The sequence below is a fragment of the Leguminivora glycinivorella genome, chromosome 19 (assembly GCF_023078275.1).
Source record: "Leguminivora glycinivorella isolate SPB_JAAS2020 chromosome 19, LegGlyc_1.1, whole genome shotgun sequence".
NCBI classification, from domain to species: Eukaryota; Metazoa; Arthropoda; class Insecta; order Lepidoptera; family Tortricidae; genus Leguminivora; species Leguminivora glycinivorella.
The window spans coordinates 7,416,136-7,434,491 of NC_062989.1; the positions used below are offsets into that span (position 1 = coordinate 7,416,136).

An 18,356-nucleotide genomic window follows, 5' to 3' on the forward strand; every position below is an offset into this window, starting at 1 on the left:
GTCCAGGATTCTATTCTCGAACCACTCGCTTCGCTCGTGGTTCAACTATAGAATCCTTTCACTTGCTCGTTTTTCAATTCCACACTCGGCGTTAAAATACAACTTTGCCCCTTGTATAACAAATAACTATTACTTGTTTCAAAATGCTTTTTCTACTCACTTTTGTATCAAATTATAATCTTCATATACACCCCATAATGGCTTGTCGCCTTCAAAAGTTCTATACCTTACCTTAGACTTTGTCGTTACCTATGTCGATGTCGTTGTAATTGATGTTTGATATGTACGAAAACGCTGAATTTTAGGTTTTTAGTTTTCGTTTCACATCAATTTATTAAATACTTAGCCTGTTACTCAAGAATATTACAAGATAAACAAAGTCACAGAATGAGATACTTTATTTCAGTAATAGGATAATTTTTTTGAAGTTTTTTCCTTTGGTTCACTTCTAATATATACCCACGAGTCTAATATATACCCATGGTGTTATGGTGACTACAGGTACAAGTATTGTGCATTGAGGAACTAACATGCCCAATGAATTGGTACTGCCTGCTGCTGTAGGTAATCAGTTGATTCTTAACTGCCTCAATCATTATCAATTTGAACAATCTTCTACGTTGGGTTTGCTGAATACCATACGGCTGGCATGGAAATATTGTTTTCAATAATATCTTCTTTTTCTGAAAGCAACCAATATAATCATCTCAACTGTAGCTAAACAGTACAAAATGATGAATAAATATAACTCATTACCTTTGTAAAAGTATCAAACACTGGTTTCATCACTGGTTTATCTTTTTATCGAACTACTGACTAACTGCTACATTTAAGCTGTTCTTGAATTTCACGTAATATTATAAATTAATACATATTAGTCATAATTGTATTTAAAATTGCAAATATAATCGTGAAAATGTTGTGGGATTGTTATATAATTTGACAGTAATGACACATCACAGTGAATTGGTGGTTTACTTTTACGCTAGTGACTGTCAATGATTAAAGTATTGAGTTTTCACTAGAGACTGTCAAATAGTTCTGGTTCTATTGACTTCATACAGTTAGAAAGAGAGCGCCTTAGCTGTAAAGTTAGGAACGTATTGAAAACTCGGAGTAAACACGTTAATAACTTATGGTACCGATGAAAATTTTAGTACGTGAGCGTTTCCGCTTGGAGCGCTGTTCAGTTTTTCCATACATTTTCCGTAACTCTCACTGAAAACGTAACGTATTTTTTAACTCAAAAAAGTCATGGTAAGGCTACTGTAGTATTTTTAAGTTCTTCTTTGCGTGTGAGAAAAGTTAACTGTAAAATAACACAAAACATAATTATCTTTTTTTAAATAGTTATCTCATTAAAAACTCTATAGGTATTACTGTAAAACAATACAGTAAAAATAATTTTGTTATCCTATGAAAATTTAAAAAAAAAGAAAGAATTTTATTTGCGACTGATTATTTTAGTAAAATTTACTTGTTACCTGGTAAAAATGTTGATTTCTAAGCTTTCAACTTTTGGTTTATTAATCGTGAAGCAAAATACCTTCATATTTCTCATATTATGCTGAAAACATACAAAAAAAGTAACTATTTGGGTACTTTTAATCCTCAAGGCCAATCCGGCCGGATCCGGCCGGATCCGCCGGATTGGGACCAAAATCCGGCCGGATCCGGCCGGATTGGATATCAGACCGGATTGCAATCCCTAGCGCTGACAATTTGTACAATCTGTTTCATTTCCTGGAGTCAATCAGGGCTGCGTTCATTGCACTTTCTTCTACATTTGTTCGGGACTCAGTTCTCTGTGAACGCCTTAAACTCTTGGTAAGACACGTCCTGTATTCCTGTCATTGGTTAAAATAAATTATCTTCGGTCTTCCTGGTTCCCTATAATTCTCCGGAACAGTTCCTATCGCACATAATGACAATTTTTATAGTTAACCTCTAGACTTCTTTCACCGCATGGTTGGTCAGTGTTACTAAAAGAAAATTCTAGAACTGTGGTATTAATCACGTGCCAATCAACATTTAACTAATAAGTGCAAACCAAATGAGTATAAACATAAGCAAAACAAAACTAAACTTTTGCGTCAGACCTTTGATGAAGACCTCTTAATGGCGAATCTCATAAGGAACAACAGGTAATTTGCGTGATTTTTCCACAGGTAATAGTTATAAAGTTGTCAAACGACAATTAATGCGTTAAATCGTGCACTCCTGTTATTCGATCAGTCAAATTATTACCTCAGATGTGAAAGGATCGAAAAGATAAAATAATAAAAATGTTCTTTATTAAGGTATTCAGCAATAACACAAAATATCAGTGGATCATCTTCTTAAGGTACGTTTTAGATTAGTTCTAAATCTAGATTAATCTAAACTTACTTTGATATTAATCAGATCTTAAGATTAAATAACTCTAAAGGGGATAGTCTTGTTTTGAGCTAATTTTCCGAGATAAGAAGATCATTATTGCGCAAGTCCGTGTAGTTTTCTAGGTGTTCTACCTAAATCTATAGCAACTTATCAACCAATTCTTGTGAAATTTTAAGTTTTTATAAAACAAATTGCCGAGTTAGATTTTAAATTCTATCAAAATGGAGTCGTGAAGATTTGCGAGGTATAGGTATAGCCCACAGAAACAAATATCGATCAATAGTTTATAATTCATTAATGATCCACCTTGACAATTCCAGCGATCGATTGGTGACCTAACTTTTGCGAATACAGTATACAATTATTTTTGTGTTTTTGATAAACAATTGATTTGACAGGTACTACACTCAAGTACAAAATGCACAGGTATATCCAATACAAAGTGACCAGTATTATTTATCTTGAATGTAATGTTACGAATGATTAGAACAGCAATGAACTTTTCGCTCATCATCAAATATCAAGGCAATGTATCCTGGTGCTTATGAGTATTTGACTATACTTTATCAATGAATGCGCGACCTCAGTGGCAAAATTAAATAGTTATATACAATAATGAGGGTTAAGAGGTTACCGCCAAGTGAAGGTCATTTATTAAGTAAAATACTTAAATGAAACTTCCACAAAAAGACCTCCGCTCAATCAAGTTTTTTTTTGCGTCCTTACATACGTCATAAAGGCCCTCACATATCTCCAACAAAAATAAATCATTAGGAATTTAGTAGGTAGTCTCCACTGCGAAACTAAGTGACTTAAGTTCCAGTTCAAAACCGCGAAGTCTAATGTCATCGTCATAATTTTAAAGAATTCATTTTAAAAAGAAAAGATTCTTAAAAACCACACTATAATGCGAATCTGAACTGAACGGAGAGGGTCACAGATGCTTTGACCGGAAAGCGCATCGCTGACATAAGTTTCCATTGACTTCCTCTCATTCTATTTTTCTTTTTCAGTTTATCATGCATACTCAGCGGGGTGGTCTCCCAGCAGCCGTCACTCTTCGATGCAGTGACAGGTCTACTCCGTGATACAAACAACTTGTACCTTGGGGAGCCTCCTGACGCTGAAGAGCTTTTCTCGGAGTACGATTTCGTCATCATAGGAGCTGGAACTGCTGGATGTGTGCTTAGCAATCGACTTACAGAAGTAGAAGACTTCAAGGTACGTAGAGGACGCTCCTAGCAGCTGTTACTTCGTTGTACAGTCAGGGTTGATCAGCGATACCAACAACCTGTATCTTGGGGAGCCCCTTGACGCCAAAGAACTTTATTAGAAGAACGACTTTAAAATAATAGGCACTTAGGAGTCTAGGACTGCTACTGCTTAGCAATCGGCTCACAAAAGTGGAAGAGTTCAACTAGTTCAAGGTAATACGTAGAGGATGATCTCATCACAGCAGCAATTTCTGCGGTGCACTATTTCGCCTAGAACATTTCCATACAAATATCTATAAGGTCGGGGTTTTCTCTGCAACCGACTGTACGTGAGGACAGGTTCTTAAATTTTTATACTTAGAAGGATTCATAACACATAAAAAGCCTCAGTTTTTTGGGTTTTTCCTCTTTGTTACAAATAAAGATGTAAAAAATACAGCATTGGCAAATGATTAATAAAGCTAATTGTATCCTCTTGCCGCCCAGTGTGCAAATGAGATGTATGTATATTTCGGTTCAATGGAATTTTAAGTTTCATGTAAATAAATAAAGTAGCATTTCTTTTGTCTCTAAAATTTTTAGAACAAATGAAACTCAGCTTAATTTAAATGCAACTAGGATCATAATTCTTTAGCAAAATATTTGTATGGCGGGTGTTACGAGGGTATACACGCGTATATAAAGCCAATAGAAAATAAGAGTGTTATTGAACTCATGTGTGATAAATAAGCGTAACATTAATAGACCTATTGGTAAACATATTATGACGATAGATTTCGAGTCTAAAATAACAGGGACATTACTTTTGTCGTAAGTTGTTCGTAACGGTACGCATGATCGCAATTATTTTAATCAATCAAATACTTTTTTGCACACTTCAACATTAACAGGCACGAAGAAATGACTCATTAAAGTTAACGTAAACAAAGGTCCATAATAAAAGCAACAATGTTGACAACATATTGTCAAACTCGAACATAGCAAATCTTACATTACACATCTGTTAACTGAGATATCAACATACTAGGTTTTTGAACTTTAAGTTCAAACACCCCATACTTTGTTTTAAGGGGCTGACAACACCCAACTGCGCAAAATTGATGTTACTTGCGCAGTTTTTTCAGACAAACTATTAGTTTTAGTAAGGCAAATAAATTATATGTTATTATTCATTATATTTCAATGAACATAGCCGTACTCGCTACACGATTTAACGAAATCGGCTCGATAGAAAAAAAATGCAAAGATTGGTCTCGAGTTCGTCATTAAACGGTTCTATGTCGTTTAATTATTCACTTAGTTGTCTTTAATTCAAATTACAGTAACAAAAATATACATCATATCTAAAACACTAACGAAACATATTGCACAAATAATGCGTCTTTCTATTTTATTTCAATATTTTTCCGTACTTTTCGTACCTAGCCGCCCTCTGTTAGTGACATCGCGCTCTCACTTACTCCCATGCGAATAGACAATGTACGCTAGCGTCAAGGTCATTGGGTGTTGTCAGCGTCTTAAGTGTTCCATGAGTACGCTAGCATCAAGGTCATTGGGTGTTGTCAGCGTCTTAAGTGTTCCATGAGCACATGACACGAAACTTAAATTTTAAATTCAGACCACGTTACAACTATGGTCAGGCGATTCATGTAAAACTCTTCCCAGAGAAGTAGCAATTTCCACTGCTTAAGAGCAAAGTTCTCCATACAAGCGTACCTATTTAAACATGAGTACCTAAAATACCTTGTCTCGCGACCAGACCAAACAATTGCTACTAATGGTTTACAGGCGTTTAAGTTTTTTTTAAATTGTGCCATATTTAATATCTGTTACCTACGATATTACCTAGTCATATACAGGATGTATTTTGATAGTGAGTCAGTGCAGATTTTGAAAAAGCATACAGGGTGTGATAAAACGTCATTTTGGGCAAAGATTTTTTTTATGTCAATCGATTCCATTTCTATCGAGGATCAAACGCTTCTATAGGGCCAAAAAATATGCTGGCTAAAAAGCCTCTAGTAATGAGAAACTTTTCCCATACAATGTGATGTGTATGAAAATGAATACTTACTTTTTAACCCCCGACTCAAAAACGACGGGGTGTTATAAGTGACGTGTCTGTCTGTCTGTCTGTCTGTGTGTGTGTCTGTCTGTGACATCGTAGCTCCCGAACGGATGAACCGATTTAGATTTAGTTTTTTTTGTCTGAAAGCTGAGTTAGTCGGGACTTCGGGAGTGTTCTTAGCCATGTTTCATGAAAATCGGTCTACTAAATATGTCGCGGTCGGGGGTTTTTTCAAAAAATTTTCACGTTTTGCTAGTTTTAATGTTTCAAGTTGAACGTATTTTTCATAAATATTAGTGTTTTCATCCCAGTGCGTTCCAGTTTCATCTTGAATCGCAAGAGGCATTATTCGCTATGCGACGGAGCGGAGTTACAATGATAAGATCTTGATATGAGTCACCACTATCAAGGAAAATACCAACTTAATTAAACTGTTTAGTAATAGGTACTACCTATTTACATTTTATTTACTAACTTTACTTGACAATTGTGTCTTACTAGCTAAATTCTCAGTGATAAATAACTTAAATCAAACTATATTTCATATAATTTTATCACACATACATTATATAAGAATGAATTATACGTAAAAGATTAAGAGGATACGGTAGCTAAAATGCTAAAATGGAAAGGAGCCCCCCTTTCAATTTGGGAATTTTAGTTAAATATACAAGTGTTATTAACTAGATTTATCGAAAAAAAATTATCCATTAAGAACAACTCAGTCAAAACATATTTCAAAAAAATCTTTATAATCGAGGTTCCGCTCTCTACTCTTTCCTCCTTCAAAATTTAATCAATTGGAACGAAATTTGAGAATCTGAATAACAATGAAATAATCTATATCGGACCGTTTAGCTTTTTTGGTTAATTGTTACCAATCTTGAGTAAGTAGCAGTGGCGTGGCGTGAAAATTTTCGTTGATAAAGCCGGAGGGGTTTTCGGGATCTGTTTTGTATAAACTTCTACAGATACTGAAGAATTTTAGGGAACCCGTAGGGAATCGAGTTGTATCGACGCCCCGCCACTTCGTTGGCTTCAGCTGCCGAATCGTTGCTAACTTATCTTGGACTGACCTTACCTACATGCATTAGTTTCATTTGATTTAATTTAAAAGTAATTTTTAACCCCCGACGCTGTGGTGTTAAATATTAGTTTAACGTATCAGTCGGTTTGTCTGTCTGTGTGTGTGTGTGTGTGTGTATCTGTCTGTGGCATCGTAGCTCCCAAACGGATAAACTAATTTAGATTTAGTTTTTTTGGTTGAAAGCTGAGTTAGTTGGGAGTGTTCTTAGCCATGTTTCATGAAAATCGGTCCACTGTGTCGAGGGTTTTTTCAAAATTTTAATTTTGTGGTTAGGTTATAAACAGAGATCGGACAGATTTGCGACATCCTTAGTGACACGTCATTTTAATGACTTTTAGTATGAGATGACGCACAAAAATCCGATCTCTGGTTATAAACGATGATCTAAGTAGAAATCAGTAATTGTACAGTTATTATACAATGATAAATGAATCGCACGCACGGCTAGGCCCCGTCTATCTGCTAGAAAAGATTTGCCTTAAAAGTAAACTGTCCATTAATTAGGATTGATAGGATGATTTTATTAGTATGTTTTTTTTTCATATGATGATATTAACCCATATGTGCCCAACACATATTTTATTCCCTATTTTTTGGAGTGACAACCTCATTCTCCTACTTATTATAATGAGTAGTAGCGTGTTTTCAGCAGTGGGTCGAAAACGACCCTATGGGCATATATGGGTTTGTTCTTATTTATTATGACTTACTCCTGACGCAGCTCAATGGCTGACAACCTTGGACATCAATTTGTGACATACTTTTTATGTAATATTTGGCGTGCTTACAGGTCCTTCTTATAGAAGCAGGCGGCAGCGAGCAGCTATTCATGGATATTCCTGTGATGGCCACGATGTTACAATTCACCGACGCCAATTGGGACTATCGAACAGAGCCACAGGTAGGTACTTACTCTAACCATTTTCCTGGTCTGACCCGTCTGATCTAGTGGGTACAGTCACCGGCATAAATAAGTGATGATTTCTGTACCTTGGCGCTTTAAATTGTTTGACAATTTCGCATGACATTTCAAACATGACGTTAATGTGACAAGGTACCTATAGAAATCATCACATATTTATGCCGGTGACTGTACTTGGATAGTGAGTTAGTGACTGCATATGAATCCGATAGTGATGAGTAATATTGTTTGTTCATGAGATTCATGATCATGATTAGATTAGATTAATTTATTTCTTATTGAAAATGTGTATTGAATTTTACATGTCAGAATAAAATAAAATGCATTCACAAAAAGATCGTCGCTACACAATCACAATTGTGTGTGTCTGTTTGTTTGTCCGTCTTTCACGGCAAAACGGAGCTACGAATTGACGAGATTTTTTAAACGGATTACTTGAAGGGACATAGGCTACTACTTTTTGTCTCTTTCTAACGCGAGCGAAGCCGCGGGCAAAAGCTAATAAATTATAAATGGGAAAGTGTGTGTGTCTGTTTGTTTATCCGTCTTTCACGGCAAAACGGAGCTACGAATTGACGACATTTTTTAAATGGAGATAGTTGAAGGGACAAAGGCTACTACTTTTTGTCTCTTTCTAACCTCCCACTTCCCTAAAATGGGGGGTGGAGTTTGTATGGAGCATCCCGCAAATTTAACGAGAGCGAAGCCGCGGGCAAAAGCTAGTAAATTATAATAGTCTAAAAATCATACATATCTATATGTTACATACTGTTAAACTAAAATACCAATCATCATCAAATACAAGGATTTAATACAATAAATCACGAGAAACAGATACAACTTGGGATAATACAATAGAACCCACAAAAGGCGGGTAATGCTCTTCTGTTAAATCCACTAGAGGTGCGACCATAACCATTTTCTATACCGATCGTAGGGCTGCGCACATCATCGGTTAATACCATATGCCAAAGGAAAGGAAAAATGAGATTTCTGTAGGCACCTACAACTTCAATATCGTCACTACTTTGAAAAAACTTGTATCTTCTCCTGTCAATGAAAAGAAAATTGTAGTAAGTATGTATGGAATGCATATAGACTTACTGCGTTTTAACTTTGAGGAACAGCGTGAGATACGAGATTATTTCAAAGTAGTGACGATATACAGAACGTTTATTTCTCTTCTTTCTAACTACGTCCTCGAATTTATTTCACTATCAAGTCAACTAATTCATAACTTTAAAGCCAGTTAGGTAGTTCCTTAAGATTATTTATTATTTATTTATTTAAACTTTATTGCACAATTGAAAAATAAAAGTACAAATGGCGGACTCTACCAGAAGATCCTAAGATAAGATCCTAGTCATTCAAGGTGAAGGTCAAGTGTCAATTTTAAGCAAAGGAGGAAATGTCGATTTGGCTTTAGTATTCTTATCTACAATTTCAATGAATCTGCAAAATGGACAAGAACAGCCGTTTTACGATTCTGAGTACGCATCAATGTCAAAGTTGACGCACAATTATTAGTCAATTGAAACTCATAAAAGTATGTACCTGTCTAAATAATAATTTAAATTTACAAATGATTAGGTACCCCACCACAACAGGACGGATATTATATTACGCAAAAGTTAATATTACAAATAAATCGAATATTAATCGCTTTTTAATATTTGAGCAATAAAGAGGCAGGTAATGACATTTCGATTTTCGTATTCGTTGTCGGTGGCAAACAAGCATACAGCCCGCCTTATGGTAAACAGTCTCCATAGCCTTTGGACGCCTATAATTCCAATCCATGCATCAATGTCATGTCATGAAAACATATCAAAACACTGTTTAGGCGTTTAATGCTTACTGGTTAGGATGAGCACTATTGCTGAATTCAAGTGACAGGACATCGCAAGTAAAACTATAGGTACTGAACACCCATAAAATTAAATATCTGTGACAGCCACTCCCGTCGCTTTGCGTGTCGGTGAAATACTCTGAACGAATGAGGTTTTAATTTTGATGGATGCATTTAAATTATCATAACCTAATAACCACAAAATTAAAAAATTTAAAAACCCTCGGCAGTGGACCGATTTTCATGAGACATGGCTAAGAACACTCCCAACTAATTCAGCTAAAAACGAAATCGGTTCATCCGTTCCGGAGCTACGATGCCAAAGGCAGACACTCACACAGACAGACAGGCAGACAAACAGACAGACACGTCAAACTTTTTGTCGGGGGTTAAAAACAAAAGGTCACCAGTCCATAGGCCGACGTGAGGACTCACCACAAAGATTACGAAGGACTTATCTCAATGTTACAGTAACAGATAGCCGATAGGAAGCATTGTATAACTATTACTAAACGTACGTGCTCAGAGGGCCATGCTTACGTGACAGGTGGCAGCTCGGTAGATGACAATGACAATGACTTTTCCTCGACCTAATTGGGATGCCAGTCTAGGTTTAGGTGGAAGTATTTGGAATAATTATTAAGTTCATTAGATCGTACCTGTTAAACGACATTTGCATGTAATTATGTACTTGATATTTGAGAAATTGAGACAGATCATTAAAGAGCCTCGACTGATGAAAACTATGAATATACTTACTGTTGGAGTTGTTATGGACTTTGTCGATTGCTATAGAGCCGCTTATTATTATTTATATAAAGATACAAGTAAATCTCGCCTTAATGGTAACCGACAAATTGGGACGTTTTACTAAACACACTCACAAATATAGACCGTGTTAAGCAGCCACTCCATAGGTGCAGCTCATACTGAGCAACTTTTACCAAGGGACTAGGGATTGCAATCCGGTCCGGCGGATCCGGTAATCCGGCCGGATCCGGTGCTTTTTTGATGATACCGGATCCGGTAATGTAATTTAAAACTTAAAATAGTGCAAAGAAAACATTTACGCTAACATTTGAACGTAGCTCAACACGGGGATTGCAATCCGGTCTGATTTCCAATCAAAAAATAATTTAATACGTACGTTTTTTGCATTACTAGGCCGTTTGGAAGTAAAATAATGTGCTCAAGTGACGCGTCAAACTTTCCGTCTTTGAATCTGTAGTGAAATCTGTGCAATTGTTTGCTTGAATGCAAAATGTGGAATAGTGGAGAGTGACAAAGGGCCATACGACAAAACTTTTCGTTAACATGTCACTGAGGTCGATCATTCGCGTTTTCTGGCCAAACACTATCCGAAATCAAGACCTATTGAGTATTTGCCAGCAAACACCCATTAGTGAGGAAACCGCGACACAAAAAGTACATTGGTAGCACACAATTCCAAGAGTTCCCTCTAACAAAATAACGCAACCATTTCTTTCGGCTGAAAATCGCCTGCCGCTGGAAGGAGCCTTGGCTTTGGGCGCCCTGTAAACTCATGGAAGCGGTCCGTTGAGGATGAACTACGAGCGACCTGTTCGAGCTGGAGCCAGGCCACGAAGGTAGCTGAAGATAGGAAGGCATGGCGCGTGCTTGAGAAGGCCCTTTGCATCTCTGTGGAGACGTAGGACTACAAGAAAAACGTTTTCAGCATGATATAAGAAGTATGAGGGCACATTGCTACGAGAATCATAAAAAAACAATTCAAAGCTTAAATATGAACATATTTAAAAGGTATCCAGTAAGATTGTGGTTTTAGCAATAGCAAATAATACTAAGGTCAATTACTCTTGATGACTTTAACTTAGCTACTGTAGTTTTTTTTTAGTTCTTCTTTGCGTGTGAGAAAAGTTAAGTGTAAAATAACACAAAACATAATTGTCTTTTTTTTTAATAGTTATCTCATAATGCATGTAGGTAATGTTATAATGTCCGTTCTTAATTGTATCTTAAAAGCTCTATAGGTATTACTGTCAAACAATACAGTAAAAATAATTTTGTTATCCTATGAAAGTTTAAAAAGAACGAAAGAATTTTATTTGCGATTGATTATTTTAGTAAAATTAACTTGTTACCTGGCAAAAATGTTGATTTCTAAGCTTTCAACTTTTGGTTTATTAATCGTGAAGTAAAATACCATCATATGTCTCATATTATGCTGAAAACATACAAAACAAGTTACTATTTGGGTAAATGTAATCCTCAAGGCCAATCCGGCCGGATCCGCCGGATTGGGACCAAAATCCGGCCGGATTCCGGCCGGATCCGGCCGGATTGGATATAAGACCGGATTGCAATCCCTACAAGGGACCAACACCTAAATCGCGAAAAAATCTCAAGATTTCAAGATCAAACCACATTTTTAAGAATTGAAGACCACGCAACCAAAATGTAGACTTAACAGATTTCTTTTCGCAATGTCGGGGTGGACCCGCAGTTAAACTTGTTCAGTATGACTTAAACCTATGGGATGTCTGAAGTTTTCAGTAGCTGTTGTCAACCATGTAGGTTGAACTGGATAAAAGCTACTGTTTTATTTTTACTTGTTTTATATATAGTGCATGAATGTTAAAGGCTACATTTTGAGGAGTTATGCCAGATGTTTAGTATGCCGATCAAGATTTATGCAACTGTATTTAAATGTAGGTGCGTGATCTTTTAACGTGATTTGTCAAAGAATTCAATATTGTATTGGAAATCGACGAACACGATTATCCATCCATATGTGAAAGCAGGCTTCATACTTGATAAGACTACAACTGGTCGATTTCAAAGTCGACCAATCGGCCATGTTAAGTTGACAATGACAATGAAACAGACATTACAATTAAAACTTAATTAATTTTACAACCTGTTTTCGATAACAGTTAACATAACTATTTAATAAAACAACAGAACAATTCGCAAGTATATTGTATTTATAATATTTTTGGTTTCTGCAAGGTCTTATATAAAATTTGCACTGGCGATGGCGTGCAGTGCATGGTAAGTATGCAATTTGAATATTCATCAAGAAGAGTCAGTGCAGTGTATAGGCACAGTATAATAAAGAGTACTATCGTACAGTATGGCCACTCCCACTCCCCGCTGAAAGCGCCGCCCACCCCCTCTCGGTTACCTCACAGTTACCGCCTGTCAAAAACGCGAATAGTCAACCCGTCATATCTCACTCATACAGTCATGGTACGCGTTCACCTACACGAACTTAGAATGTGTGCTAGGAACGCGCCTCTTTAATATATTTGATCGCCAGTGTCCGAGATGTGGTATAGGTAACACTTCAATCAGTTCAGGCTGCGTAGACATGCGGCCTAGCCGAAGTAACAATAGTTGACGCTACGAGGTGATAGAAACGCAACTGGCAACTTGGCGAGGAACAAAGATCTGAATATTCTCAATCATTCATGGTCCGAAGTGGATCTTGGATATTTCTCTCTGTTACACTAGCACTCAGTGAATCTATAAGCATGAATCATTGAAAACTCTGTCAATATAATTTTTATTCGTCATTCAGAAGATCAAATTGACCGGTCATGTAACCTTCCTACGTGATATTGTACTGTCACGTCTAATAATATGTTTACATATTGGAGCGTAAGTCCAAGGCATGAGGATCAAAATCGTTAACATATTCTTAAGCTGACCGTACCTCGATTAAAACATTGTAATGCAGCACAGCAAACTGCGGCACGAGGCCAGTTCAGACTATTATCCGATTAAACAAACAATTGTGCTTTAAAAAGGCAACAGTGTTGGACTAATGACGCCCTGGGACCTGGGACTATGGCTACTATAGGCAAAGTAATGGTAGATGATAATTTATATATTTTATATATTTTGCACTCTGTTACTTATTGTAGTTATTGTTCTACGAAGTGTGTACCCTAAAATATGGGGCAAAGGCACAGGGCGTCCAGAGTGCGACTCTATCACCATACATATGTTATGGCTATGGCCGATCTTTTGATGCAAAAAACCTTAAATTAACCCTTTTGCATACTTCCAGTCCTCACTTACGGTGCTCAGACTTGGTCTTTGATGGAAGCTCAGAAGTCTAAACTCGGGGTTTGCCAGAGAGCTATGGAGCGCAGCATACTAAATGTGAGACTAAGGGACCGAATCCGGAACACTACGCTGCGCTCAAAAACTCAGATAATTGATGTAGCTCGGAAAGCGGCCAAGTTAAAGTGGGACTGGGCTGGCCACGTCTGTCGCATGCCGAATGACTTATGGGCCAAGACTACCACGCAGTGGGAGCCCCTCGAGTCAAATCGAGGATCCGGCAGACCTCGTCGGCGATGGCGGGATAACTTAGACTCCTTTTTGAGAGACTGGTCAGTTGTCGCACAAAACCGATAGGAATGGAAAAAGAGGGGGGAGGCCTTTGCCCAGCAGTGGGACACAATATGCTCATAATAATAATCCTTTTGTCTTTCTTGTCCTTAATCTCACAAGACCGGTGGCATATTTCACCACAGCACAGTGACATTGACTCTTGACACTGACAATTCTGGGCCTATTCCTGGGTTGATTTAAGCAACAATATTAGTAATAGTAAATTATCAGCGACCAGCGTCAATATTTCCTTTTTGAACAGGCAATAAACGGCGAAGTGTTACTGTGGCGAAACAGGCTACTGGTGACCATCGTAAGCAAATATGACAACGATCGCATTTCAAATCAGACGGATTATTAAAGTGCATTGTAAGTAAGTAGATCTGTGCGCGCGGAACGCTGCAAATAGAGCAATATGGCGGGAAACCATTGAGAAGGCACTACAACGATCCCAATGACCACGACCACTCTGACAAGAGTAACGACTAATAAAGAAGAAGAGAAGTAAGTAGATAAAAGAAAAAATATACCAATAAGTATAAAACATTCTACGATATCAGAACTTTACACTTAACAAATACACAAGAACAGCAAACAATGAATCTGCATTCCCATTTCCCACCAACGGACCACTTGTTGAAGATAAATTAGACAGCTCATTTCTTGACAATCAAGTACAGGTTTTGAGCTAGACGTCGTTACCGCCAACAATAGTGTCGTTATCACCACAGCTAGTTATCGGGCTTGTTTTCTCTTAGGTGTTTCCTAAGTGGTAAAATGTGAGAAGGCGAAGCTGCAAAGTCCATGAACAGAATGGGGCGTTTATATAGAAGACAGAAAGGTGAATGTCAAATTTTAGAGCACTGGATATTTGGAATCGTGAAAACCGAATTTTAATTTTTACTAGAAATAAGATGAATTGGTAACTATGTAAATATTCTGTGTCGTGCGTATTTCTGAACGACCTGAACGTAGCCATAATAATAGGAATACCTACACGCCTACTAAGTATATTTGAATTCGTTTTTTTCGTTTCACTTTTTGCTACGTTTTGCTATAATTCTAGGTATTTATTTAGTAGGTAATTAGGTACGTGCCTTAGGTTATTACTCGCGTGATTAGTCAATATAACAAACTTGGAAGTAAAAAATGCCTGAAACAAGCTATACATTTATTTAGATAATTATTTTTTTCGCGCTCTGAAACAAGCTACAAAAATAATTTAGGTAATTATTTTTCTCGCGTGATTAGAAAATATAGTGGTAAATCACACATTATATTAAATATTAACGATGCCTTTAGCGCAAAAACAAAATCATCTATCAAATAGGTATACTTAAGTAGGTATCTATTATTTATAAGGAATTAAGGATGTACCTTTTTATTAAGCACAGGCATCGAGAAGCTAGGTTTTATATTTCCTTTAATTGTATTACGATAAATAAATAATAGGATTGTTAATTAATGCCAAATAAAAACTTTTTATTAAGGACATTTACGCCCCATTGACTTTGAAATTGTGATATTTATTGCTTAATGCATAATTTTGCAGTTACTGTGCAGGTATGTAATCTTAGCTTTTTATTTAAACGTAGATAATGGCTAATAGCAGAATTCTGCAAATTTATTTGAACTTACGATACTAGGTACTACGAGAAATTATTAGGGCCCATTTAGACTGTACGTGAACTCGTAGGTATACTAGTTTTATTACATTGCGGTATGATGGCTGTGCTAAATTGTATGTAACCTCAACAGCCCGCAATGTAACTAAAATCGCATGCGAGTTCGCACGCCGTCTAAATCAGGCCTTAGGGTTAGTACAAGTTGACATCTCTTTGCGTGCACAACCACCACAGATAAGATTACACTTCAATTATGACAATTGGTTTGGATATTGCCGCGCATAAGATTCTAGGCAACTTCAGTTTTATAGGAAGTCTTTTTCTCTACGGTACGGTAGAATAGGACTATTTATTTTAAGCATATACCAACTAAAAGACGCTGTCCTTCATGTACCACAGACGTTGATAAATAATCTGACAAGATGTAACAGGTCTAATGATACCTACTTCTTGTTACAGAGAGCTGGCTGCATGGGCATGCGTGACGGCCGGTGCTCCTGGCCCCGAGGCCGCGTGGTGGGAGGCTCCTCGGTCCTGCACTCCATGATGCACACCAGGGGCAACAGGAAAGACTACGACCGGTGGGCGGCGAATGGCAACCCAGGTATACCTCTCCTTTTCTCTCTCTCAGCGTAGGGTTGAACTCGCCTCATTCGGTGACACGCCTAATTCGGTGAAACAACCAAAATCGTCTTTCGGAATGGTGCTTTAAAGCTTGTATCACCGAATTAGGAGTGTCACCGAATGAGGCTAGTTTACCCTAGGTTACAATTAAACAAAAAAAATTCATCCTTTCTAATACTGATAATTTATATCTTCAACAGGATGGGACTACGCTTCAATTCTAAAATACTTCAAGAAATCTGAAAACATTCAAATACCAGAACTAAGAAAGGATAAAGTGTACCATTCAACAAAGGGAGAAATGACCCTTCAGTACCCCAGTTGGAGGACTCGACTCTCAGACGCGTTCCTGCAAGCGGGCGTCGAGACTGGCGGGAGAATCGTGGACTACAACGGTGAAAAACAAATCGGATATTCCATCATACAATTTACGATGAACAATGGAACACGCATGAGTGCAAGTCGGGCTTTCCTTCACCCCATAAAATATAGAAAAAACTTCCACGTTGCCAAAAATGCTATGGTGACGCGTATTTTGATTGATCCTTGGACTAAGCGAGCATACGGTGTAGAATTTCGCAAAGGAGGTCGCCGGTACATCGTGAAGGCGTCGCGAGAAATAATTCTATCAGCTGGTGCCATCAACTCTCCTCAAATATTAATGATCAGCGGAATAGGCCCCAAACAGCACTTGACGGAGATGAACATCACGACAGTTGTCGATTTACCCGTAGGATATAATCTCCAAGACCACTGGGCATTGGGCGGTCTGACTTTTGTGATAAATACAACGGATTCTATTAGATCCGAACGCGTGGCTACATTTAGCAATATTCTAGAATATTTCAGTCATCACACCGGGCCGTTGTCAGCGCCGAGCGGAACCGAAGCCATCGCTTTTATCGACACGAACAACCCGAACGATCTCGATGGCTATCCTGACTTGGAACTGCTGTTCGTAGCAGGCTCATTGGTTAGCCAACCGTCGTACAAACAAGCCTTCGCTATTGATGATCGTATCTACGACAAAGTTTACGGGCCAATTCAAGATCGCGACACGTGGATGGTGTTCCCGATGCTTCTTCTCCCGGAATCAAAAGGTCGGATAATGTTGAAGAATAAAAACCCTTACACAAAGCCGCTCATCTACGCAAACTACTTTTCAGATGGAGGACACGACCAAAAGGTTATATTACATGGTATAAGAAAAATAATTCAGCTATCGAAGACTAAAGCGTTTCAAAAGTTTGGGAGCAGATTGCACGATATTCCGTTGCCGAATTGTGCGCATCACAAGTTTAACTCGGACTCGTATTGGTACTGCGCAATGAAGACTATAACGAATACGATTTATCATCATTGTTGTACGGCTAAGATGGGCCCGAGGGAGGACCCTGGGGCTGTTGTGGATGCTAGACTGAAGGTGTACGGCATTAAAGGGCTGAGGGTAGTGGACGCGAGCATTATGCCGCACGTTCCCGCGGCGCACACCAACGCCCCGACTTTGATGATTGCTGAGAAGGCAGCTGATATGATCAAGGAGGACTGGGGTATACGTATCAAGCCGCTTTAATTGGCTTACTTTGTCATATTTACAAAAATCCCAGTCTAGGCGAAGAACTGACTTTTATAATTGATCAATTTTATATACCTATTTATTTGTGACATATACGTTAACGTTTCCTTACTTTATTATTATATTACATAAATAAATACAATGATTGATATACATATACATATCTACGTTGTAATGCGTATGTGCCTGTAATTTCATTGCATTGAGTGCCATTCTTAGTATGAGCACATAAAAACTTAAACTATCATTTATTATTTGGTCCTTGGATTTTATCTTTGTACCAATGGACTAGGATTTATTTATTTATAATTTATTTTAATATAGCATCTTTCAATTTACTTACATGACGTGAACAGTAAATATAACTTTTTTTAAGGCAGGTTGTAAATAAATCCACAGTAAATAGCACTATTTATTAAAAGTATACATTTCTTAGAGGATATTAATTTCTGCCCAATTGCGAAGTTATCTGCTAGGTTTTGAACTTGACAACGAACATGACTTTGTCTTATACATATTATATTACGCAGGTTTTCTTGTTCAATAATAAAGTTTGCCTTCTTATTGAAAACCTTTTTTTCTCAAACATGCAATGAAATATTGTCTTTACGTTCATTAAAATGGGCTCGGGA

The 18,356-nt window shown here is 37.4% G+C and overlaps 2 protein-coding genes across 3 annotated transcripts in view; one reads left to right on the forward strand and one right to left on the reverse strand.

Moving 5' to 3' along the window:
• The window catches only part of LOC125236514 (flotillin-2), a 490,988-nt gene that overhangs the window by 319,778 nt on the left and 152,854 nt on the right, over nt 1-18,356 (reverse strand).
• On the forward strand, nt 1,967-18,278 carry LOC125236507 (glucose dehydrogenase [FAD, quinone]-like). Of its 2 annotated transcripts, none has more exons than XM_048143330.1 (5): nt 1,967-2,144; nt 3,393-3,600; nt 7,539-7,649; nt 15,984-16,128; nt 16,349-18,278. In XM_048143330.1, the coding sequence occupies exons 1-5, from the start codon at nt 2,119-2,121 to the stop codon at nt 17,719-17,721; spliced, it is 1,863 nt and encodes a 620-aa protein (XP_047999287.1). In that variant the 5' UTR covers nt 1,967-2,118; the 3' UTR covers nt 17,722-18,278. The 2 variants fall into 2 exon arrangements, with proteins under 2 accessions (XP_047999287.1, XP_047999286.1); XM_048143329.1 differs by lacking the exon at nt 1,967-2,144 and adding an exon at nt 2,213-2,344.

Bases quoted from the DNA above. Each gene is read 5' to 3' on its own strand.
- LOC125236507 (XM_048143329.1), top strand. From the start codon at position 2,286: ATGTTCTTTATTAAGGTATTCAGCAATAACACAAAATATCAGTGGATC. The intron at 2,345-3,392 runs GTACGTTTTAGA...TTTCTTTTTCAG, and splicing joins CAGTGGATCATCTTCTTAAG to TTTATCATGCATACTCAGCG. The intron at 3,601-7,538 runs GTACGTAGAGGA...GCGTGCTTACAG, and splicing joins CAGAAGTAGAAGACTTCAAG to GTCCTTCTTATAGAAGCAGG.